The sequence below is a fragment of the Culex quinquefasciatus genome, chromosome 2, assembly GCF_015732765.1.
Source record: "Culex quinquefasciatus strain JHB chromosome 2, VPISU_Cqui_1.0_pri_paternal, whole genome shotgun sequence".
NCBI lineage: Eukaryota > Metazoa > Arthropoda > Insecta > Diptera > Culicidae > Culex > Culex quinquefasciatus.
Window position 1 is genome coordinate 107,238,831 of NC_051862.1, and position 25,816 is coordinate 107,264,646.

A 25,816-nucleotide genomic window follows, 5' to 3' on the forward strand; every position below is an offset into this window, starting at 1 on the left:
CGATGATGCTATGAGACGCGGGTTCGATTCCCGCCTTATCCACTGAGCTTCTATCGGATGGTGAAGTAAAACGTCGGTCCCGGTTTCTCCTGTCTCGTCAGAGGCGCTGGAGCAGAAATCCCACGTTAGAGGAAGGCCATGCCCCGGGGGGCGTAGTGCCAATAGTTTCGTTTTTGCATCCAGGGAATCATGACCTGAAATGAACGCTCAAATTCGCTCATTTTGTTACATCCTATCAATATATACTCATTCATATTACAGGGTAAATATTAATTGAACATTTTATCAGCAAGTGGCGCTACTTCCATTCAAATATACACAAAACTGAGATTTTTATTTGAGATGTAAACACGAATGTAAAGCATTCTACTTTGTCATATACGTAGAAACATATTCACCGTCTTCAGCTTTGGATCTAACCCAAAAATGCTGCGGGTCATTTTTTCTGAACTCTCAACTGCTGACTCAAGGTTTATATTTCTTTTAAAGAAGGGGACACTTTGTAGACTTGTGACAACTGCTGATAAAAGTTGAATTTTCCTTCTAAAGTTGAATTTTCTTCATTAAAAAGGGAATAATGCGCTTCAGCGGTGGTCACAACTCAAGCGAGTTGTCCCTTCCTTTAAAAATATTCACCTATATCAGCAGTCAAGGAGTTTTCCCTTCCGAATGATTCCGATAAATTCTGTTGAAATGTGCAGTGTTCACCTTCTTTACACCACCTTGGTGTTCCGTTATTGTGCTAACCTTGCTAGCCGAGCCTTGGTGGTTGTGACAGCTCATTCCCGCCAAACCAGTTGACGCGTGCGGTTGCAAGTTGTGTTTTGCTCGCTAAATAAAAGTTCGTTCGCTAAAGTAAATCGCGTGTTCTTTTCTTTCCTCGATTCCGGTCCGATTCGCGGTAATCCGCTGTGCGTTCTGGACGGCAAATTCCGTCAGGTTATGGGCCCAGTTAGGACGGTTTCGGGAAAGTGAAAAAGGACGGTTCCGCGTGGAGGAAAAGTTAAGTTTTCGCGTGGTGGACGAAAAGTGTGCTTGCTTTTGTTTACCGTTTGGTGGCGGAGCACCAACGGAAAAGTGAGTTTGTGTTTTCGCGTGTGAAAGAACTTTGAAGTGCGCGTGAAAAATGGCCGGTAAGTTCGGGATTGCCAAACTCGATGGCACGAACTGGCCAGTGTGGGAGATGCGTGTGGAGGCACTCTTGGCCGTCGAAGACCTCTGGGAGGTTGTGATGGAAGATGTGCCGGCGGCAGAGAAGCAGGACGCGGCTTGGAGGAGCTGCGACCGGAAGGCGAAGGAATACATCGTGTCGCTGCTGGTGGACAGCCAGCGGTCGCTCGTGGAGGGAGAAGCCCACGCGCGGGAAGTTTTCAAAGCTCTCAAGGAACATCATCAGCAGGTGAGCCGATCTGCGGAACACACACAGCGGGGGAAAGCACGGAAGTGCTTCCGTTGTGGCCAGCCGGGGCATTTCAAACGGAGTTGCCCGGTTCGTGGCGGATTGCGGCGGAAAAGCGAGAGCGATGGTGAGAAGGATGCTGCCAGGAACACGGAGAAGAAGATCGCTGGGAAGACGGCGACGGTGTCTGTGCTACTCTGCGATTAGTTGTTCAATAAAACACGTATTCAATTAGAGCTCCAATTATTGATCTTTATTCTCCGATCGTATTCCCGCCTCAACTGTCCCCCTCACTCTGACGGTTCGTCTTCCGCCCCTCTCTCCCCGTTGCCTACCGCGTGTGTCAGGGACGTATTCAGTTCCCACATCTCCCCTTTTTTCACGAAGAAACGTAATCGGCGAATCTGGCTGGCCTTTTCAAAGATCGTCTTGGCTTCTTTGGTTGCTCCGGTTCAACGTCCTCGTGATCCTCGATTCCTTGGGTTTCGTCGCTGCGGCTGGCGTTGCCGTTGTTTTCAGCTTGAGACCACGCGGGACCCTCCATGGCAGCGCCTTCGCTTGTGGACACCTCATCAGCGGCTGGTTTTTCTATCCTCTTAAGGTGCGCAACGTTTCGCTCGAAAGATTTGCCGCTGTTCGGGTCGCGGATCGTTGCACGAGGTCCGTCGCGCGCCAGCACTACGTACTCCGTCGGGTTGAACGTTGTAGATAGCTTGTTACCAGGTAGAAGATTCTGCATAAGAACAGTGTCTCCGGTCCCGATGGATGACTCCCGAGCTTTGCGTCGGGCATCTTCATTCTCCTTCCCTTTTTGTTTCAGAATGCGGTCCCGATCGGCTTCTTCAGTGTTTGACGGAGCTCCTCGATGTCACTGAGCGCCGGAATCTTCGACCGGATGGTCCGGCCATACAGCATCTCGGTTGGTGTCTTGCCGGTGGTCGAGTGCGGTGTAGTGTAATACATGACCAGATACTCCCGTAGATCCTGCTTCCAGTCTCTGTTCAGAGCGTGGCTGATCTTCAACCTCTTCAGGAACGATCGGTTCTGCTTCTCCACTAGTCCGTTCTCCTGTGGCCAATACGGAGCCGAATGATTCAGGTAGATGCCGTGCGTTTTGCAGTACTCTTGGATTTCTATTCCGACGAACTGCTTGGCGTTGTCCAGCGTTATCGTTTGTGGGTACCCCAGTCGTGTAAAGATCTTGTCGAGTCTTTGCACCGTTTCCTTCGCAGTTATCCTCGTCATCAGTTCTACTTCCTTATATCGACTGTAATAATCGATGACGACCAGCAGGTACACTCCACATGGCAGCGGTCCCAGAAAGTCTATAGCTATGTCAACCCATGGCTTACACGGAAGAGGCCGACGACACATGGGCTTCGGTCTATTGGGCAGTCCAACCAATCGACAACCATCGCACGAGACAACCCGACGCGTGACGTCTCGGTCGATTCCCGGCCACCATACTCGGTCTCTGAGCCGACGTTTCATAACAGACTCACCCGGGTGACCTTCGTGAGCCAAATCCAGCATCCTTGCCCTCAGTTTATCAGGAACAACCAGCTTATCGTGTCGAACAAGCAGATCGTCCAACACGCACATCTCGCTTCTGAAAGGATGGAACGGTTTGGCCTCCGGCGGGTCCCAGTTTCCGGTGCGGATGCACTGTTTGACTGCTTCTAGTACCGAGTCCGACTTGGTAGCTTGATCGAGTTCATGGATGTCGACTGCGACTGACTGGCATACAGCAAGTATCATGAACTGATTGTCAGTGTCGAAGTTCTCGGATGAGGAGTGCTGAACTAGACGCGACAGCGGATCGGCAATATTTCCCGCGCCCTTCCGATACTTGACGTGGAACCTGAATGATTGGAGTCGAAGCAGCCAACGCTCGATTCTGGCACATGGTCTGGAGGTAGGTTGGAAAATCGCTTCCAGGGGTTTGTGATCGGTTTCTAATTCAAAACTTCGGCCGATCAGATACACGGTGAACCTCTCCACACTCCAGACCAGTGCGAGCGCTTCTTTTTCGGTTTGACAATATCTGCGCTCGGTTTCGGTCAGGCTCTTGCTTGCATAAGCAATTGGTCGCGGGGAGTCGTCTGTTTCGTCGCCGAACTGGATCAAAACCGCGCCCAGAGCGACCGGCGACGCGTCCGCGATTACCCTTGTCCGCAGCGAGTTGTCAAAAAAGTAGAGCAATTTCACGTTCGAGATCATATCCTTCAGACGCAGGAAGGCTTCCTGTTGCTCCTTGCCCCAAACGAATTTAACCCCGGAATGTGTCAGCTGGCGAAGTGGAGCGGTAACCGTTGCGAGGTCCGGGAGGAAGCGGCCAATGTATGTTACCAATCCCAAAAAACTCCGGACTTCCTCTGGCGTCGACGGTGCCCGGAAGTTCTGCAGGGCTTCCACTTTACTTCCACACGGTTCAACGCCTTCCGAAGAAATCTCGTGGCCAAGAAACTGGAGCTTGCAAGCTTTGAACAAGCACTTTTCTTGGTTCAGAAGGATTCCGCGATCGTGCAGTGTGTTCAACACTGCCCGCAGAACGTCGTCGTGTTCCTTTTCGGTCGAACCAAAAATGAGAATGTCGTCGATATAGTTGACCACGTTTTTGCTGTAGGGACACAGAATCTGCTCCATGATGCGTTGGAATACTTCAGATGCGATCACGATTCCGTACATGAGCCGCTTGTACCGAAAAAGCCCCACGTGAGTGATGAACGTGGTTATGTACCTGCTCTCCTCTTTGAGCTCCACCTGATGGAACGCTTCTTTGACATCGAGGCGACTGAAGTACTTTGCGGTCGTGAATCTTGGGAGGAAATCTTCGATGGTTGGCATGATGTGTCGTTCCCGCAGTATTGCCGTATTCGCCCTGCGCATGTCGACACACAATCGAAGATCCCCGTTGTCCTTGACGACTGTTACCAGCGGCGAGACCCACTGACAACCCTCTTCGACTGGTTCGATGATGTCGCTGGCCAGTAGTGCGTTTATTTTGTCCTCGATCCGAGATTGCAGGGCGATGGGCGGCCGACGTGGGTGTTGGCAGATGGGTGTCACTGAGTCGTCGATCGGAATTTCCACCTGTACCCCGCTGATCTTCGGAAAAGCGTGTTTTTCTTTCGGTTCAATTGCGTTGATGCCATGCGTACTCGGCAGTCCGATTCGTAGCACTCCCAGACTTGTTGCTGTGACACGGCCAAGTAGGCACTGTTGACCTTCTTTGATAACGTAAAACGTCGCCGTTTCCTCGATCTTCCGCCCGCCGTCATCAATCGTAACGATCGCATCAAATTTACCCAGGGTCGTCAGCGGTTTAGCTTGGGATCCGTACGGCAAGAAAATTTCTTCGCAGTTCACTTGTTGGTTGGTGACTTGGACACCGTTCGCTTTGAGGTACTTCCAAGAGCTCTCGTCGACGATATTTTTCTTGCATCCTGAATCAACCAAAACATGAAGCAAAACTCCACCCACTCTCAGCCAGATCATTTCATTTTGATCTCCGATGTTGAAAATGAAGCTCTCAGGTGGTTTGCTCTCGTCAGTCCTAACTTCTCGGATCCGCTCTGTCTTCCAGCGCTTGCTCGGGCCGGCTTCATCTCTGAACTTTCGTTTCGGCCCCGTGAGGCACATGACCGCGAAATGTCCATTCGCTCCGCATTTTGAGCACTGTCTGTTCCGAGCCGGACAGTTACGATCCGTTCTCGCATGATCTGTGTAACCACAGCGGGTGCATTTCGGTGGTGGCCCACGGTGCGGTCGGTGATGGATCTTGTTGACACCTGCGGTCGCATCCATGTCCTCTAGCTGAGCCTGGCCCATCACTTGGGCTTGTAGTTTAATCGATTCATGTGAGCTAATGATCTTCGCGGCTTCGTCGATGTTCAGGTCCTCCACTTGTAGCAATTTCTCTTTCAGGTCGCTGGGGGCAAAGAGTATCATTTTGTCTATGACACTGATCGCGCGGCTTTCAGCCGCCGTTCTTCCGAAATTGCACTTGCTGGCCTGCTCAGTGCAACGTATCATGAACTTTTCGAGCGACTCTCCGGTCGACGGCCTGAGTGTCCAGAAGAGGTTCCTCTCAAATGATTCGTGCTGTTTGGGCGCGAAGTAGCTGTCCAGTCCCTGAATTGCGACCTCAAATGGATCGACCGTCCGTGACCCCTCAACATCCGCTCCTGGGATTGAACTGAATACCTCTTGTAAGTCCGGACCGGCTTTCGCCAGGAAGATGTTTTTGATTCTAGTTTTGTCTTTTTCACCAGTTGCCGCCACTACGTACTGGAAATGGCGCTTGTACTTGTTCCACTCGGAACGGATCTCATTCCTTGGTAGCGTTCTAAACTTGAACGGTGGTATGTCCCACTTGTCCATACTCTAGAGCGATTGAAAAAAAAACTCCAATTAGAATTTAGATTGACTTATCAAATTGCCGTTTCTTTGTTTACCACGTCTCCAGATCCGTCTTGCGGGTTGTGCTCCGTTCCGATTATCGATCCGATCGCCCTTGCGAACTATGTCCCTGGACTTGCCTAACTTGGTGGCTATTCAATCCTCCGCTACCCTGGTAGCTACTTGTCCTGTCAACCACCTTTGCGGTTGCTTTCCGAATGAGTTGTAACTCAGACACGGTCCACCCTGGTGGCCTCCACTGTAATGAAAAATATACCTTTGGCTAATGACCAAGATTTGCCTTGATATATTGTCTTAACCTCACTTTTAGTGGGATTAGTTTAACCTTCCCACAACACAGAAAAACAAAAGAAATCCGTGTTTCTTCCATTCCCCTTCCTTGAATCAGTAACTCATACTTTACCTCGTCGCCAATTTGTGCTACTCTGCGATTAGTTGTTCAACAAAACACGTATTCAATTAGAGCTCCAATTATTGATCTTTATTCTCCGATCGTATTCCCGCCTCAACTGTCCCCCTCACTCTGACGGTTCGTCTTTCGCCCCTCTCTCCCCGTTGCCTACCGCGTGTGTCAGGGCCGTATTCAGTTCCCACAGTGTCCATTGAGGGCACGGCGGCGGCAGCTGCCGGAACCTTGAAAGTTCAAATCGCCGGGTGCACGGAGATCGAGACCGCTGAAAGCGACGAACAGGACGTCGCGCTCACCACCGGAGTGAGAAGATCTGCGAGTTGGGTGATTGACAGTGGTGCCAGCGCGCACATGAGCAACGACAGGAACTTTTTCTCGTCGCTGCGGGAATTTGCTGGTGGTCATATTACAGTGGCCAACGGAAAGCAGACCGAGATTCGCGGTGAAGGAAGCGGGGTAGTGCACGGCATTGACGGCGAGGAAAAGCCGAAGAAGATCGACATCGGCGAAGTGAAGTTCGTCCCAGGACTAGCAACGAACTTGCTCTCGGTCGGGAAGTTGGCTGAAAAGAACTACAGTGTTGTGTTTGAGAAGAAAAGCTGTTCGATTGTGAGTGCCGATGGTGAAGTGGTCGCTACGGGTAGACGTCACGGAGGACTCTACTACCTGCGCCAGACGAAAGCGACGGTCAAATCGATGGTGGCTGCGGAGGCTCGACACAACGAGGGTTGCCAGCACCAGTGGCACCGACGGCTCGGTCATCACGACTGGGCAGTGGCAGCGCGGATCTACAAGGAGGGGCTTGCCACGGGGATGAAGGTGACGGACTGTGGACAGCGGCTGGTGTGTGAGTGCTGCGAGGAGGGTAAGTCAACCAATTTACCTCCTGTGCTCGGCCGGAAGTCGAAACAATTGCTAGACGTGGTGCACGCTAGCGTTTGTGGGCCGATGCGCACCGTCACGCCGAGCGGAAATCGATTCGTCTTGAAGATGGTCGATGACTTCAGTAGGTTTACGGTCACCTACCTGCTGAAGCGGCGAGTGGGATCAAGGAGTACGTCCGGTGGGTCGAAAGCCAGTTTGGGCGCAAGCCGCGAGTGGTGAGGTCGGATGGAGGGGGAGTGTTCAACAACACAGAACTCCGGAACTTCTACAAGGTGGAAGCGATCCAGCCTCAGTTCACCAAAGTGTGGAACGGCGTCGCTGAATGGAAGACCAAGTCGCTGATTGAAATTGCTACCTGCATGCTGAGAGACGCGGAACTGGACATGCGATTCTGGGGTGAGGCCATGCTCACGGCCACGTACCTCCAGAACAGTATGCCGATTGTACCGGATCAGAACACGCCCTACGAGCTCTGGTGGGGACAGAAGCCAGACCTGGAACACCTCCGAGTGTTCGGCAGTAGAGCGTATGTCAACGTGCCGGAAAAGGAGCTGATCTTCGTCGGGTACGCCTTGGACCGAAAAGCCTACCGGTTTGTCGACCTGGAGACGGACAAGGTCACCGTTAGCCGTGACGCCAGATTCTTGGAACTCGGCGACGGCACAACAACGGTGGAGTGGCCTTCGTCGGAACCAGCGGAAGAGATCCAGTTGAAGCCGATCGTTGTGAAGGAAGAGTTCAAGGAAGAAGAAGTCGGAGACAACGTGGCTGGAGACGAAGAAGATGAAAAAGATGCCAGCGAAAGTGACGACGAAGAGTTCTTCGAAGCAGAAGGAGACGAAGGCGGACCGAGACTAAGCCTTCGACGCTCGGGAAGGTCGAATCTGGGAGCAAGACCGCGCTACCTGGACGACTACGAGGTGAAGCACGCTGTCGGGATCGCGGTGAGCGCAGTCGAGGAGACTGCAGGCCGCATGGAGGAGCTGAAAGGACGGAAGTGGAGCACCTTTAAGCGGTGCATTCAAAGGCTGTGGCTGTGAGAGGAGGCTCACCCTGAGGGGGAGTGTTGAAATGTGCAGTGTTCACCTTCTTTACACCACCTTGGTGTGCCGTTATTGTGCTAACCTTGCTAGCCGAGCCTTGGTGGTTGTGACAGCTCATTCCCGCCAAACCAGTTGACGCGTGCGGTTGCAAGTTGTGTTTTGCTCGCTAAATAAAAGTTCGTTCGCTAAAGTAAATCGCGTGTTCTTTTCTTTCCTCGATTCCGGTCCGATTCGCGGTAATCCGCTGTGCGTTCTGGACGGCAAATTCCGTCAAATTCAACTTGTGTCAGCAGTCAAGTAAATTTTCCCTTCTTTAATGGAGAGAAAATTCAAACATATAGGGATAATTCGATTCTATGACAATTTCCGGAATTCCATTTCCCGGAATGGACGTTTTCCGGAATGGACATTATCCGGAATGGATGTTTTCCGGAATGGACGTTATCCGGAATGGACATTATCCGGAATGGACGTTATCCGGAATGAAATTTCCCGGAATGGACGTTTCCCGGAATGGACATTTCCCGGAAAATGAGTTTTTTTTGTATTACCTGATATGAGAATGTATGGAATCATGCCTACTCGCTTACTTGTGGTTAAGAATTATTTAGTTTGTACCCCGTCGGTTTGACCTAGTCACATTGAAGGAACTCGATATTTTGACAACAATATGAATGATAAATACATGAATGATAAAAAGAAAGTGAAATGTTCGGACTTTAACAATAGAAGCAAGCGTTGACTATTGAAACAATACTTTATCAACCACCACGAGATGTAACAATGTAGATCGATAGATATTAGACTAGATGTTTTTAACATTCTTTCAATGTGTTGCTATGTAAGAATTTGCCCTTCTTTTGTTAGTCAGTTGACGTTTGTGAATAAATTCTACTAATTTTTAATTGGTATTCAAAGAAGGGCAAACCTCAAGAAAATAAAAAGCTTTTCAGAAATTTAATGTATAATGTGTACTTTTTTTTAGGTTTTCCCTTCTCTTGTTAATTCAACTAAATTTTACCTAGTTTTTCATTAAAGGCTTCTGCATTATAAAGCAGAGTCCGGGAACCGTGGTGTAGGGGCAATCGAAGTTGCTTTTCACCCAGTCGGCCTGGGTTCGATTCTAGACGGTCCCGGTGGTGGCATTTTTCGAGACGAGATTTGTCTGATCATGCCTTCCGTCGGACGGGGAAGTAAATGTTGGCCCCGGTCTAACCTAGAGGTTAGATCGATAGCTCAGTCCATGTGTAAGAGTCGTCTCTCTGGGTTCTGTCTCGGTTTAGTCGCTGGTAGGCAGTTGAACTCACAATCCAAAAGTCGTCAGTTTGAATCCCGGGGTGGATGGAAGCTCAGGTGTAAAACGAGGTTTGCAATTGCCTCAACAATCTAGCCTTCGGACACCTAGTTTCGAGTAGAAATCTCGCAATCGAGATCGCCAAGGCAATGCTGTAGAGCGAACAATTTATTTAATTTTTATTTACTATAAAGCAAAATGTTTATTTAAAAAAAAGGGAAAACCTCTAGAAAATGAAAAGCTTTTCAGAAAATCAATATATAATGTGTATTTTCTTGAGGTTTTCCCTTCTTTAACAATACACGATCTTTTATCAATGTGATGGGATTTCGCGTAAGAGATTTCCCTTCTTGTGTTAATCAGTTAACTATTGTGACTAAGTTCTACCAAATTTTACTATAAAACAGGATGATTATTTTCAAAGAAGGGAAAACCTCAAGAAAATAAATAGCTTGAGTGTATTTTTAAAGCATGAAAAACCTCAAGGAAGTACACATTATAAATTGATTTTCTGAAAAGCTGTTTATTTTCTAGAGGGATTTCCCTTCTTTGAAAATAAACATTCTGCTTTATAATAAAATTTGGTAGAATTTAGTCACAAAAATCAACTGATTAACACAAGAAGGAAAATCTCTTACACAAAATTCCATCACATCGTGTATTTTTTAAAGAAGGGAAACCTTCAAGAAAATACACATTATACATTGATATTCTGAAAGCTTTTTTTTCTAGAGGATTTCCCTGCTTAAAAAAAAACATTCTTCTTTATAGTGCAGAGTTCCTTATCAAAAAACTAGTTGAAATTTAGTAGAATTAACAAAAGAAGGGAAAATTCTTACATTAAATCCCATTACTTTGATGAAAGATCGTGTATTTTTAAAGAAGGGAAAATCTCAAGAAAAAAAAGCTATCAGAAGATCAAAGTATAATTAGTATTTTCTTGAGGTTTTCCCTTCTTTAAAAATACACGATCTTTAATCGATGTGATGGAATTTCGTTTAAGACATTTCCCTTCTTGTGTTAATCAGTTGACTTTTGTGACTAAATTCTACCGAATTTTATTATAAAGCAGAATGATTAGTTTCAAAGAAGGGAAAACCTCTAGAAAATAAATAGCTTTTCAGAAAATCAATGAATAATGTCTTCCTTGAGGATTTTCATTCTTCTCAAGCTATTTATTTTCTTGACAGGCCACATTACACATTGTTTTTTTGAAAAGCTTTTTATTTTCTTGAGGGTTTCCCTTCTTTGAAAATAATCATTCTGCTTTATAGTAAAATTTGGTAGAATTCAGTCACATAAGTAAAATGATTGACAAAAGAAGGGAAAATTCTTAAATAACAACACATTGAAAGAATGTTCAAAACATCCAGTGTTTGTCTAATATCTATCGATCTACATTGTTACATCTCGTGATGGTTGATAAAGTATTGTTTCAATAGTCAACGCTAGCATCTATTGTTAGTGTCCGAACATTTCACTTTCTTTTTATCATTCATGTATTTATCATTCATATTGTTGTCAAAATATCGAGTTCCTTCAATGTGACTAGGTCAAACCAACGGGGTACAAACTAAATAATTCTTAACCACAAGTTAGCAAGTAGGCAAGATTCTATTCATTCTCATATCAGGTAATACAAAAAAACTAATTTTCCGGGAAATGTCCATTCCGGGAAACGTCCATTCCGGGAAATTTCATTCCGGATAACGTCCATTCCGGATAATGTCCATTCCGGATAACGTCCATTCCGGAAAACATCCATTCCGGATAATGTCCATTCCGGAAAACGTCCATTCCGGGAAATGGAATTCCGGAAATTGTCATAGAATCGGATAATTCAACTCGTGTTAGTGGTAATCACAAGTTAAGATAATTTTCCATAATTTAAAGAAGAAATAATTCCACTTGTGTCAGTAGTCATCACAAGTCAGTGAGTTTTTTTCCCTTCTTTAAATAATGGAAAATTCTCTTTACTTGTGATAACTACCAACACGAGTTGAATTATCCCTATATGTTTGAATTTTCTCTCCATTAAAAAGGGAAAATTTTCTTGACTTATGATAACTGCTGACACAAGTTGAATTTACATTTCTTCAAAGAAGTAAAAACTTTCTTTGATTTGAGATAACTACTAACATGAGTTGAATTTTCCCTTCTTTAAAGAAGAGAAAACTCTCTTGACTGCTGATATGGGTGAATATTTTTTGAAAAGAAGGGAAAACTCGCTTGAGTTGTGACCACAACTGAAGCGCATTTTCCCCTGTTTAATGAAGAAAATTCAACATTTTTTAGCACACAGAAAATAAATGATGGTAATATTCATCAGGAAATGGTGCCAGATTTTGAGTAAAAAAAAAGATTAATTTTACATCAGAAATTGGTGAATATTCATCAGTTTCTGATAAATATTCATCAGGTTCACATGTTTAAAAAAAAATTAGGTAATATTTCTCAAAAAAGAGGTGATGTTCAACCAACCAAATTTTCAACTTTCCAAAATTCAACTTTGATTCTGTGCAGTTGTCGCAAGCTTAGAAGTGTCCCTTTCTTTAAAGGAAGTATTAACCTTCATAAATGTCGAACATTTTTGGCTCAATCTAGGGGTCAATGGCTTAAAATAGCCCTGGGAACAATATTCAGCATGTGGAGCAACGTTTTGAACAAACGTTTCAAGTTCTGGGCACCCATAGCCAGCAGTTTTAAAATAAAAAAAATCTTAAGGGTGCACAGCAACGAAGGAAGTTGTTGTATTCTTATTCCAAAATTGTCAAACTTACGGACCCAATCCTGCAATAACGGGATTGTAAAATTAATCAAACTTTGTTGTAAATTACTTTGTGGACAGTACTTTAGGGGATGAATAAAAAAATATTTTGATAGTAGCTGTAGTTTTGAAGATACTAAAATGTCTGTAACAAAAATCTGGGTGCAAGAGCTCTGGTTGATGTGCACCGTTAAGGAAAGAAAAAAATCAGCTTTCGCCGGCAGTTATCACAACCTAATATGGTCTTCTTAAAGCAATTCCAATATTAACTTTATTTTGAAATTTTAACATCATTATGCCAAATGACCATTATGCCAAATGGCCATTATGCCAAATGACCCTTATGCCAAACGTCCATTATGCCAAACGGCATTATGCCAAACGGCGTTATGCCAAACGGCATTATGCCAAATGGCATTATGCCAAATGGGATACACCCATTTTTGGGCATGGGCACATCTCACTCATACAGGCGCAAAAGCAAGCTACTCGCACTAATACATCAACAAACTATAAGATGAATGAGTTCACTAATACAAGAAAACAAAGTATACATGTGTTGGTGTAAAAGTGGTTGAAAACGCTCGAATATTTCTTGCGGGTTTCCCTCTCGTAGATTGCGCGTGATTTCTCACCTGTCCGTGCATGGAAGCATTTCCCACTTCTTTTGACATTTTGACATTTTGCCATTTTGACAATTTGACATTTTGACATTTTGACTGTTCGACAATTTGTCAATTTCTCGGGTAAGTTTTCGAAAATGAAACAAAATTTCATTTATTTTAAGTATGGGGCACTTTAAGGACGTGTAGATGAACAATCTCGAGCATTTTAAAGTTTGAAGTTACAAAAATAATAATGTCAAGGTAATTACAAAACCTACCACAGATATCTTTTGGTAATTTTGAAAGTTGTCACATTTTATTAAAAATCATTACAATATACTTTAGGCATCATATTACAATACTTATTAGGGTGGTCCAAATCCGGACTTTTTTGGGGCTACCCCCTGAAATCAAAGATTGACCCATAACTAGGCTAAATTCCAAATTTGAGCTCATTCTGACCACGGGAACCCCTCCCTCCAATCGCTTAAAGTTTGTATGGGAAAAATCGTCAAAATGTATGGAGAAAAGCAACTGTTTTACTTTTTTACCTGTGGAAGGCGCCATAATTATCCGATTCTTACCATTTCTCAAATGTAGAACCTTCATTAAATTTAGAACAACTTTCCCGAAGACACCATATTTTTAGGATTTTTTCCCGCGAAGTTATTAACGCCCAAAACTGACCATTTTTGCGCGGCTAGCTGTAAGGGGCTACCTAACAACGATGTTTAATTCCAATTCGTACACGCACGTGCTCTCTCTCAGGTACAAACTCTCTCACAAGCTTGCTCGCCTGTCTGCCTGCCTGCCTGTTTACCTACAAGCGCGCGCTGTTTCTCTGCTTGGACTTTTGTCGTCGTCGTCGTTTCCGTTTGCTATCCGCTGCGCTGCGTTCCTGGCATGTTTATTATAATTTCCAAGATATATTTCGATATTTTTTAAAGATATAAAATTAAATGTAATAACGAGTGTAATAATAATAATATGTGATTAACAATAGATATCATATTATCATAGTGTGTGTGAGAGAATACAAATTTCGATAAATTAGTTCCTCCATGAATTGTCATCTGTTATTATTCAGTAATTTTTTAAATAGGGATATTGTAATTGAAATTTATTTCTAGTTTTTTTTAAATGGTATCATACAAAACTCAAGACTGGGATTTTAACTATTCTAGAAAAAATATAAGACTTTTTTTTAACTTAGTCAAGTATAGATTTCAGGAAGAACAATACACTTAGACAATTCATCGATTATGGGAACTGTTTTTTCCACTTTTGTATACTATCAAACAAGCTTAAAAGAAAACAGTGGAAGTTTTTCGCAGCCCTATGATCACGATGATTTTTCTTTCCATACAAAATATTTTAATCTGCCGAAAATATAAGAAACTTCCTGATCGCGCGAGAGATCAAATTCCAAATTCTACCAGCCTAAATGTGATCCACAAATAAATGTTTTTCCGTCCCTGTTTGTCCCTGAAGTGAGCAGAGTGAGCAGAGGTGATCCTCGCTCTTTTAGATCTCTCCCCGGCTCGCTTCTCATGTACTGTCCCTTTTAGAGTATAGTCTTAAATAAACCGTTGACTACGCCAGACAGCTACGCGTTTAAAAATAAATTGTGTAGTTTCTGTTCGCGCAATAAATTGTTTTAATCAGTGCTAAACGGTTTATGATTAGTGTCCGAAATCCCCGAACCGACCACACGCGCGAACATTTGGTCCTTCGAACCGGATCCGAAGGATCCGGTATGGCCAGGTTCGGGACACTTCGCGAAACGGACAGTTCAGTGCGAAGTGTAGGCCGGCTCGCGAAGAGCGGCCTGAAGTGAACGGTGCAAAAGCGCGCCTGGACAGTTTTGGTGCGCGTGAACCAACGGACAAAAAGTGCACGGAAATCCGTGAAAAAGTGCTAAAAAGTGCGGAAAAAATTCCAAAAATTCGGAGCTGAACAGTGGCACAATAGTGCATTGAAAAGCAGCCGAACAAAGGCAGTGACGACCAGTGCAGTGCGGTGAAGAAGATTTCGCCATCGCGGAACTCACGGTGTGCGCGCGCTTTGGCAAGCGTCGCGACGTCACCATCTCAACCGGTTGGCTGACGTCATCGTTGGAGTCGGTGATTGATTGGCGCCTGGAGATTTCGGGACGGATTTGGCGGATTTCGAAGCAGATTCAGGAGAGTATTTGCACGTAGTACGGTGGCTCGGTTAATTTGGCTCTTTGCGGATCGAAATAAAGTGGCTTTTGAAAATAAAATTGCACGAGAGTTTTTATTAGTCTGGTCAGGTTGCATGAGTGTTGTGTTGTTCTGTCTGGTCCTCTGGAATTCCCTGGTCGATTCCCCTGTCGCTGCTGTCAATACTGGGTCGTACAGTTCGCAATCTGTCTTGCGCGATCGCGTCGTGGAACGTCGAGTCGATCTGTCTGTTTCCGGTGAATCTGAAAGTGAAAGTGGATGTTATTCAGTTGGCGATCAGTGGTCACGATGGGCGATCTGCAGACTTTGCGGAAGAAGCAGGAGATCCTGCTGAACAAACTGGAGGTGCTGAATCAGTTCGTCGAGCACTACAAGGCGGAAGAACACGAGTGCCAGCTGGAAGTTCGACTCGGAATGCTGAACGACGTGTATCAGGAGTTCACGTATCTACGAACGAAGCTCGAGTTGCTGCTGGAAGAAAAGGATGCGGCCAAGTTCGCGAATGCGGAGCCGAAGGTCAAGCAGGAGGTCGTGTCACACCGTGAAGAGGCCAATCTACAGGTGGTGCAGGAGTTCGACAACAAATTCTGCAAAATCAAGGCGATGCTGATTGCGAAGCGGCCGGTCAAGGACGTCGCGCAGACAGTTCCAAGTGTTGGTGATGCGGATACCTCGTTTCCGTTGCGCGTCAAGCTGCCTGACATTCATCTGCCGAACTTCAGCGGAAATCTGCGCGAGTGGGTGACCTTCCGTGACACCTTCAAAAGTCTCATCCACCGGAACTCGAAGCTGACATCGATGGACAAGTTCACCTATCTTCAATCGTCTCTTTCTGGTCCTGCGTTGTTGGAGATTAGTGGCATCGATCTGTCGGAAGAAAACTACTCCGTCGCGTGGTCCGCGCTGGAGGAGGAGTACGGAAACAAGAAGCTGATCGTGAAAGCCCACCTCGATGTCATTCTGGATCTGGAACCGCTGACCAAGGAGTCGTACGACGGTCTCAGCCACCTGCTCGGTGAGTTTGAGAAAAATCTGCAGATGTTGGACAAGACGGGTGAAAATAATGCCAACTGGAGTACGGTTATGGCGCACGTCCTGTGCTCAAAGCTGGACTCGTCCACGCTTAGGAATTGGGAGACCCACCACAACAGCAAGGAAGTCCCAACCTACAAGGCTCTACTGGAGTACCTGCGCGGCCACTGTTCGGTTCTTCAGTCGATCAAACGAGCGAAAGCGAAATCGTCGGAACAGCGCCCTCCGAAGACAGCGGTCTGCCACACTGCTGTGCGGAGCAGCAACCAGTGTCAGTTTTGCAGCGGCCCGTGGCACACCCCGTTCCGGTGCTTCAAGTTTCAGAAGATGACGATCTCGGAGCGCAACGACGCTGTTTCGAGAAACAAGCTGTGCAGAAACTGCCTGAAGCCTGGACATTACCCGCGGACGTGCGAAGGAGGAACTTGCCACCACTGTCACCAGAAACACCACTCGATGCTGCACAACGATCAGATGAGATCCTCCGTTCCACAACAGCAGTCGAGACCGACCGCGACGACCTCAGTACAGCGACAACAACCTAGACCACAGAACACGAATCAGACAACACACACTCCAGCCAACAATGCACCTGCTAATCCGACTAACCTACAGACTACAGACTCTCAAACCACACAGCCACAAACCCAAGGGGTTGACACTCGATCATTCAGGAATCATTCCAGTTTAATTCCAGAATGATTGGAATGATGAGAATGTTTTGCTCTATAATATGAGTTTTCCAGATTAGCGTGTAAACGTAAAAAAATCAAAATAAAGCAAAATGTTTTCATCCCATGTTGTTATACGATCGTGTTTCGTTTGCGGCAAGCGAAAGCCCCTGCGGATCTCACGAAATTTACGGGTGGAAAAGGACGTTTAAAAAAAACAGCCAGTGACGAGCTGATAACCAGCCTCTTTTCGCGGCCACCTTCAACAAGACTATCGTTTTCACCAGGAGACGGCCGTGGCGGAAGTCTGTCTCAAGGTGAACAAATTCGGCGAGGTCCCCCGACTCTGGGACCTCGAAACGGTGACCGGGAATCCGCTGGCTCTGATGGAGAAGTGGAGATGACCCGGCTAGGATGGCAGTGTAACCGGCAAGGAACAGATCGCGGACGTGGAATCCGAACAAGCCGCATGATGCTTGGAACACGATTCCGGCCGAACTGGTCAAACGTTACGATATTCAATTCAAGGCTCCGAGCGTATCGCAGGCGTTTTCGACCCGGGAGGTAAAGGCGGATTGCATCGGCAAGTTGGTCACGGTTCGAGGAATCGTTACCCTTTGCACCAAGGTAAAGCCCATGATGACGGTGGCCACTTATACATGTGACCGTTTGACGCCGGAGATTTATGGCCATTTGGACGTGAAGAAGGTGCAGCTGTTTCTACTGGTTGGTCTATCAATGCCCGAACGGCACGAAACATCAACATCTGCCTGATAGGAGATCTCGGAGATTCTTGCCGCTGCCAATCCTGCGTACGGCCGTTACAACTCACGGCACACCATCTAGCAGAACATCCAACTGCGAGCCGCTTTGCTTGCTCATCCTAGACAATCCGGACCGCATGTCGCTGATCCGCGGGTACAACGCACTGTGCAAGCGTAAAGTGCCGGTCATCCCGCCGGAACTGTCCGAGTACATTGTAAACGCTTAGGAGGCCCTCCATCTGTTGGAAATATTCAAGGACTCGCTGAACCAAACCGAGTAGTAAAGACCACTTAGTAAGTTACTTTATAAATGACTCAAATTACGCCCGTACCAACAAATCTTTCTTTTCTCACAGCACCCAAAACACGTCGGACAAGATCTTTCCGCTGACGCGAGAGTTGGTCGGTGCGAGCGAAACAGTCAAGATCTCAGACGTGATGAAGCGCTGCACGACTAAGCTGGGCCAGGAGGACGCCTGCATCGAGGAGTAAGAGGAGCTAAACGTATGGCAGGAAAACGACCGAAGGCGGACGAAAATTACCTTTGTCTAAACGGGAATTGTGTGCGTGTTTTTACCTTTTCTAGATTTTTTATTTATTAGTTATCAGTTAGCGATTAAATGCAGTTTATGTGTATTCGAATATTTTGTCACCTGAATTGAACTTTTGGGTTTTTGGCAACAAATAAAATCAGTCCATCAGTGCAGGAAGAATATTCGATAGAACCTGGTACCAACGTCCGCCGGGTTGATGGGCCACCTCGTCGGCAGGTTGACGACCTGAATCCTACAATCATCGACGAATTCCTGCCTGTTGGACTCCTCCCACTGAGAATTTTGGCTCGAGCCTCGACTCGATCTGGCTCGAGATCGAGCCTGAATCAAGTCAAGGCTCGAGCCAAAATTCTCAGTGGGCTGCAGCGGGTGCACGCGATAAAACTAGGATCACAAACGAGGCCGATCTTTATTGTAATTAAGCAAACAAAACACTGAGCGCAGCTCCTTTCGTCACAGCCGCAGCAACTTTTTTTTCAGGATCGTCCGGTTCCATCGCTGGGAAGAGCAGATGTTTTTGTTGTCGGTCAGCTGATCGATTCTCATGCCCTAGCCGCCGGTCGATGGAAGACCGTACCTCAGGGCGTTGCAGAAGTTCTCGTCCTCCAGCTGAGTCTCGTCATCGCCGGTTGCTGTGTCGGCAGCCTGTTGCTCGAATCGCTAGCGCTAGACGGCCGGATCGTTTAACTCGATGGCCGGTAGTGTTGCGAGCGGGGACATGATCTAAGGGTGGCCGCAGATGAAGGTCGGGCTGATGCAATAGTCGTCGACGAGTTTGCCCAGAGGTGAGTAGATGGGGCAGAGTTCGCTCAGAAATTTGTTCGCCTCTGGCGTGTGAGCTTATCCACGGCTGGAAACTTGACCTTGAGGATCTTTCCAGGGCGCATCTTTCATGGAAAGTGTGACAAAAGTCGACTCACTCTCGTACAACTTGGCCCACACAAATCTTTCCATCAGATCGCGTGAATCCTTCTTGCCACCGACAGCGACCTACACTCCAGCACGTCCCCGTCCTTCAAACCGCAAACTTTTCGATAAATGCCTCCAGCAAGCTGCTGACTTAAAACTTGTGCGGATAACGGTGCACTTTCGGGGTCTTTCGGGGTTCATTCGACGAGATTTACTTTTCGTTGATTTTCGGGGCATCGCTGGCCGCGGGTTAGGCCTTATCCTTATTTCCCTCCTGTGAACGGAAAAGGATGAAAAATGAGCTTGTGTGGAAATGCACCGGAAAAGGCACGAATTCGAAACTCACTTTTCTTTGTTTCCAGATCAAGTTGCGTGAATTAGCAGACCGCCCTCCACATCGGTGCTGAAACCTTCAGGTAGTATTCAGGTTGGTTGGGCAACTGGTGCCCTCGAAGTATTCCGGCGATTTTAACAGCATACACCAGATTAATACCAAACCTGGACGAATCTGCCATCATGACCGTGTTTAAGGTTGGAGACCTGGTACAGTTGCAGGACCTGAGGGAAACATAAACCGATTAGATTAAGTTCCACTGAACGGATTTGTTAACAAACTCACCCAGGTTTCACGAAATCCCTTCCAACAAAAGGAACAGATCTGATCATTGAGTTCCGTCGTGATCCAGGTGCTCGTCGGTGACACTGCCGTTGAAGTGGCAGAAGCACCGTGTCGTACTCCCGGAGTATGACCACTACGTACTTCCTCGCTGAATTGTTTATCACGAGACGGTCTTTCATCTGGACCGTCTCCGAGTTGTGGTGGTGATCATGTTGATGGTGGCCGCCACCCAGTCAAATCAATCCGAATTCTGAAACGGAATCTAATTAGAATCTTATTCAAATTCCGTTTCAAACGCAACAACCGGTTCGATCACGGAACCGGTTGTTGCGTTTGAAACGGAATTTGTATACGATTCTAATTAGATTCCGTTTCAGGATTCGGATTGATTTGACTGGGCAGGAGCGGCCTTTTTTACTACGCTCTGATTGTGTTCGAGTGCCGTCTAGTTTTGAGGTTAAGGTTGCAGCATAAAGTACGGCGACAAGTGAAAAAAAACAACTCCCGGATGCTGGCGTCCAACTTCCAGTTCAGTTCCCTATTCTCCACCGAACTCTCCAAATCTGTCGACGCCTTTGCAAACAACGTGTCCTCAAACCGGATTCAACTGGACCAGGTCGCGTTTTCCGCGGATTGTTTTCAAACACCAAAAGTCTAATCGTGTCCAGGCGAGCCGCTGTTTTATCGTCGTGACCGTGGCGGCGAAAAATTGCGTTGGCTTGTTACTGGCTTCCGTTCTACTGGCAAATTCCGTGAGGTCCGCATCCGGATTGCGGGTACGCGTTTGGAAGCAATTCGGCGTAGCTTCCACTTGCCACAAGCGGCGACGTTTACGTTGATGTTTACTTTTTTTCGAGAACATGACAGCTCTTGCTGGTTAACACGCTTAAACAAAATTAAATGGAAACGGAATAATTCTGCGTATGGCCAGCATCATTCCAGAATTATTCTGGAATGAACAGAATAATCTGAATGAAAATATTTGATGTGTCAACCCCCTTGCACAAACCACTAGCCAAAACTACGTTGCACTACCCGTCACGCCCACACACAACATCATCCTGTCAACCGCGCTCATTCGTATTAAAGACCGCTTCGGAACCGCTAGCGCGTGCGCTTCTTGACTCGTGCTCACAGCACTGTCTGATGACTAGAGATTTCTCGCGACGACTCAAATTCGAGCGACAATCGTCGTATTTGCCGATCAAGGGATCGGAACGTCGCGTTGCGTGTCGACGCAGCTCGTGCGTGCAGATGTCGGTCCGCGTTCCGATCAGAATTCAGCGTACGAGTCGGAGATGCAGTTCCACGTCCTGCCCAAGCTCAACATCTCGTTGCCGACGTCGTACATCGACCCGTCTACAATTCAGCTGCCCGACTGGATGTTCCTGGCTGATCCGGAGTTCCACAAAACCGGTCCAGTGGACGTCATTATCGGTGCCGAGTTTTACATGGACTTGCTGACGGACGAACGTGTGAAACCAGCTGCAGACGGTCCCACGCTGCACAACACGGTGTTCGGTTGGATCATTTCCGGCCGGCTTCCCGGCAGCGTTCCAGAATCGACGTCTCTCGTATCCGTCGCGGCAATCGACGAGCTGCTGACCAGATTTTGGGAACTGGAAACGTGCCGCACCAAGAGCACGCACTCGATCGAAGAATCCACGTGCGAGCAGCTGTTCGAGGAGACGACGGTTCGTGACGAAACTGGCAGATTTGTTGTGACGCTGCCCAAGAAAAAGTATGCTGTCCAGCGTCTCGGTGAGTCCAGATCAACAGCCATCAAACGCTTCCTGGGACTGGAGAAGCGGCTGTCAGCGAATCCAGATCTGAAACAACAGTACAGTGATTTTATTCACGAGTACGAAGCCATGGGACACATGAAACGGGTTGCCGGCGACACGGCCGGGGGAGAGTTAGCGTATTACCTACCACACCACTGCGTCTTGAGGCCGGACAGCACCACTACGAAGTTGCCATCGTCGCTGACATCGCCAAGATGTACCGTATGATTCGCGTCCAGCCTGACGACCAGAGACTACAGAGGATTGTTTGGAGAGACAATGTGGACGAACCCATCCGAGTCTACGAGCTGACCACTGTCACGTACGGAACGGCGTCAGCGCCGTATTTAGCGACCAAGTGCTTGCAAAAACTCGGTGAGATCGGAGAAAAGACGCACCCATCCGCTGCCAAGGTCCTCAAACGTGACTTCTACGTTGACGACATGTTGGCAGGTGCGCACACGGTCACAGGGGCTACCCCCTGAAATCAAAGATTGACCCATAACTAGGCTAAATTCCAAATTTGAGCTCATTCTGACCACGGGAACCCCTCCCTCCAATCGCTTAAAGTTTGTATGGGAAAAATCGTCAAAATGTATGGAGAAAAGCAACTGTTTTACTTTTTTACCTGTGGAAGGCGCCATAATTATCCGATTCTTACCATTTCTCAAATGTAGAACCTTCATTAAATTTAGAACAACTTTCCCGAAGACACCATATTTTTAGGATTTTTTCCCGCGAAGTTATTAACGCCCAAAACTGACCATTTTTGCGCGGCTAGCTGTAAGGGGCTACCTAACAACGATGTTTAATTCCAATTCGTACACGCACGTGCTCTCTCTCAGGTTCAAACTCTCTCACAAGCTTGCTCGCCTGTCTGCCTGCCTGCCTGTTTACCTACAAGCGCGCGCTGTTTCTCTGCTTGGACTTTTGTCGTCGTCGTCGTTTCCGTTTGCTATCCGCTGCGCTGCGTTCCTGGCATGTTTATTATAATTTCCAAGATATATTTCGATATTTTTTTAAAGATATAAAATTAAATGTAATAACGAGTGTAATAATAATAATATGTGATTAACAATAGATATCATATTATCATAGTGTGTGTGAGAGAATACAAATTTCGATAAATTAGTTCCTCCATGAATTGTCATCTGTTATTATTCAGTAATTTTTTAAATAGGGATATTGTAATTGAAATTTATTTCTAGTTTTTTTTAAATGGTATCATACAAAACTCAAGACTGGGATTTTAACTATTCTAGAAAAAATATAAGACTTTTTTTTAACTTAGTCAAGTATAGATTTCAGGAAGAACAATACACTTAGACAATTCATCGATTATGGGAACTGTTTTTTCCACTTTTGTATACTATCAAACAAGCTTAAAAAGAAAACAGTGGAAGTTTTTTCGCAGCCCTATGATCACGATGATTTTTCTTTCCATACAAAATATTTTAATCTGCCGAAAATATAAGAAACTTCCTGATCGCGCGAGAGATCAAATTCCAAATTCTACCAGCCTAAATGTGATCCACAAATAAATGTTTTTCCGTCCCTGTTTGTCCCTGAAGTGAGCAGAGTGAGCAGAGGTGATCCTCGCTCTTTTAGATCTCTCCCCGGCTCGCTTCTCATGTACTGTCCCTTTTAGAGTATAGTCTTAAATAAACCGTTGACTACGCCAGACAGCTACGCGTTTAAAAATAAATTGTGTAGTTTCTGTTCGCGCAATAAATTGTTTTAATCAGTGCTAAACGGTTTATGATTAGTGTCCGAAATCCACGAACCGACCACACGCGCGAACATTTGGTCCTTCGAACCGGATCCGAAGGATCCGGTATGGCCAGGTTCGGGACACTTCGCGAAACGGACAGTTCAGTGCGAAGTGTAGGCCGGCTCGCGAAGAGCGGCCTGAAGTGAACGGTGCAAAAGCGCGCCTGGACAGTTTTGGTGCGCGTGAACCAACGGACAAAAAGTGCACGGAAATCCGTGAAAAAGTGCTAAAAAGTGCGGAAAAAATTCCAAAAATTCGGAGCTGAACAGTGGCACAATAGTGCATTGAAAAGCAGCCGAACAAAGGCAGTGACGACCAGTGCAGTGCGGTGAAGAAGATTTCGCCATCGCGGAACTCACGGTGTGCGCGCGCTTTGGCAAGCGTCGCGACGTCACCATCTCAACCGGTTGGCTGACGTCATCGTTGGAGTCGGTGATTGATTGGCGCCTGGAGATTTCGGGACGGATTTGGCGGATTTCGAAGCAGATTCAGGAGAGTATTTGCACGTAGTACGGTGGCTCGGTTAATTTGGCTCTTTGCGGATCGAAATAAAGTGGCTTTTGAAAATAAAATTGCACGAGAGTTTTTATTAGTCTGGTCAGGTTGCATGAGTGTTGTGTTGTTCTGTCTGGTCCTCTGGAATTCCCTGGTCGATTCCCCTGTCGCTGCTGTCAATACTGGGTCGTACAGTTCGCAATCTGTCTTGCGCGATCGCGTCGTGGAACGTCGAGTCGATCTGTCTGTTTCCGGTGAATCTGAAAGTGAAAGTGGATGTTATTCAGTTGGCGATCAGTGGTCACGATGGGCGATCTGCAGACTTTGCGGAAGAAGCAGGAGATCCTGCTGAACAAACTGGAGGTGCTGAATCAGTTCGTCGAGCACTACAAGGCGGAAGAACACGAGTGCCAGCTGGAAGTTCGACTCGGAATGCTGAACGACGTGTATCAGGAGTTCACGTATCTACGAACGAAGCTCGAGTTGCTGCTGGAAGAAAAGGATGCGGCCAAGTTCGCGAATGCGGAGCCGAAGGTCAAGCAGGAGGTCGTGTCACACCGTGAAGAGGCCAATCTACAGGTGGTGCAGGAGTTCGACAACAAATTCTGCAAAATCAAGGCGATGCTGATTGCGAAGCGGCCGGTCAAGGACGTCGCGCAGACAGTTCCAAGTGTTGGTGATGCGGATACCTCGTTTCCGTTGCGCGTCAAGCTGCCTGACATTCATCTGCCGAACTTCAGCGGAAATCTGCGCGAGTGGGTGACCTTCCGTGACACCTTCAAAAGTCTCATCCACCGGAACTCGAAGCTGACATCGATGGACAAGTTCACCTATCTTCAATCGTCTCTTTCTGGTCCTGCGTTGTTGGAGATTAGTGGCATCGATCTGTCGGAAGAAAACTACTCCGTCGCGTGGTCCGCGCTGGAGGAGGAGTACGGAAACAAGAAGCTGATCGTGAAAGCCCACCTCGATGTCATTCTGGATCTGGAACCGCTGACCAAGGAGTCGTACGGCGGTCTCTGCCACCTGCTCGGTGAGTTTGAGAAAAATCTGCAGATGTTGGACAAGACGGGTGAAAATAATGCCAACTGGAGTACGGTTATGGCGCACGTCCTGTGCTCAAAGCTGGACTCGTCCACGCTTAGGAATTGGGAGACCCACCACAACAGCAAGGAAGTCCCAACCTACAAGGCTCTACTGGAGTACCTGCGCGGCCACTGTTCGGTTCTTCAGTCGATCAAACGAGCGAAAGCGAAATCGTCGGAACAGCGCCCTCCGAAGACAGCGGTCTGCCACACTGCTGTGCGGAGCAGCAACCAGTGTCAGTTTTGCAGCGGCCCGTGGCACACCCCGTTCCGGTGCTTCAAGTTTCAGAAGATGACGATCTCGGAGCGCAACGACGCTGTTTCGAGAAACAAGCTGTGCAGAAACTGCCTGAAGCCTGGACATTACCCGCGGACGTGCGAAGGAGGAACTTGCCACCACTGTCACCAGAAACACCACTCGATGCTGCACAACGATCAGATGAGATCCTCCGTTCCACAACAGCAGTCGAGACCGACCGCGACGACCTCAGTACAGCGACAACAACCTAGACCACAGAACACGAATCAGACAACACACACTCCAGCCAACAATGCACCTGCTAATCCGACTAACCTACAGACTACAGACTCTCAAACCACACAGCCACAAACCCAAGGGGGTTGACACTCGATCATTCAGGAATCATTCCAGTTTAATTCCAGAATGATTGGAATGATGAGAATGTTTTGCTCTATAATATGAGTTTTCCAGATTAGCGTGTAAACGTAAAAAAATCAAAATAAAGCAAAATGTTTTCATCCCATGTTGTTATACGATCGTGTTTCGTTTGCGGCAAGCGAAAGCCCCTGCGGATCTCACGAAATTTACGGGTGGAAAAGGACGTTTAAAAAAAACAGCCAGTGACGAGCTGATAACCAGCCTCTTTTCGCGGCCACCTTCAACAAGACTATCGTTTTCACCAGGAGACGGCCGTGGCGGAAGTCTGTCTCAAGGTGAACAAATTCGGCGAGGTCCCCCGACTCTGGGACCTCGAAACGGTGACCGGGAATCCGCTGGCTCTGATGGAGAAGTGGAGATGACCCGGCTAGGATGGCAGTGTAACCGGCAAGGAACAGATCGCGGACGTGGAATCCGAACAAGCC

At 47.0% G+C, this 25,816-nt stretch overlaps 3 protein-coding genes across 4 annotated transcripts; 1 reads left to right on the forward strand and 2 right to left on the reverse strand.

Annotated features, from left to right (window-relative positions):
- Positions 1 to 2,215: 2,215 nt before the first annotated feature.
- LOC119766181 (uncharacterized protein K02A2.6-like) lies at positions 2,216 to 5,350 on the reverse strand. Its single transcript, XM_038250612.1, has one exon. It carries the CDS (start codon positions 5,348 to 5,350, stop codon positions 2,216 to 2,218), a length of 3,135 nt encoding a protein of 1,044 aa, XP_038106540.1.
- A 13,286-nt stretch (positions 5,351 to 18,636) lies between these two features.
- LOC119765927 lies at positions 18,637 to 19,771 on the reverse strand. Of its 2 annotated transcripts, XR_005276935.1 has the most exons (3): positions 19,578 to 19,771; positions 19,305 to 19,516; positions 18,637 to 19,232 (listed from the first exon to the last, which is right to left on the reverse strand). XR_005276935.1 is itself a non-coding variant. In XM_038250198.1 (2 exons), exons 1-2 carry the CDS (start codon positions 19,754 to 19,756, stop codon positions 19,336 to 19,338), a joined length of 360 nt encoding a protein of 119 aa, XP_038106126.1. In that variant the 5' UTR covers positions 19,757 to 19,771; the 3' UTR covers positions 19,287 to 19,335. The 2 variants fall into 2 exon arrangements, 1 of the variants encoding a protein (XP_038106126.1); XM_038250198.1 differs by lacking the exon at positions 18,637 to 19,232 and having other exon boundaries at positions 19,287 to 19,516.
- A 1,104-nt stretch (positions 19,772 to 20,875) lies between these two features.
- LOC119766182 lies at positions 20,876 to 21,846 on the forward strand. The gene is made up of 2 exons (XM_038250613.1): positions 20,876 to 21,496; positions 21,538 to 21,846. Exons 1-2 carry the CDS (start codon positions 20,876 to 20,878, stop codon positions 21,844 to 21,846), a joined length of 930 nt encoding a protein of 309 aa, XP_038106541.1.
- The last annotated feature ends 3,970 nt before the right edge of the window (positions 21,847 to 25,816 follow it).

Coding starts and splice junctions, on each gene's coding strand:
- LOC119765927 (XM_038250198.1), bottom strand. CDS start 19,756: ATGAAAGACCGTCTCGTGATAAACAATTCAGCGAGGAAGTACGTAGTG. Junction 19,517..19,577: donor AGGGATTTCGTGAAACCTGG/GTGAGTTTGTTA, acceptor TGTTTCCCTCAG/GTCCTGCAACTGTACCAGGT.
- LOC119766182 (XM_038250613.1), top strand. CDS start 20,876: ATGCAGTTCCACGTCCTGCCCAAGCTCAACATCTCGTTGCCGACGTCG. Junction 21,497..21,537: donor ACACGGCCGGGGGAGAGTTA/GCGTATTACCTA, acceptor GAGGCCGGACAG/CACCACTACGAAGTTGCCAT.
- LOC119766181 (XM_038250612.1), bottom strand. CDS start 5,350: ATGATACTCTTTGCCCCCAGCGACCTGAAAGAGAAATTGCTACAAGTG.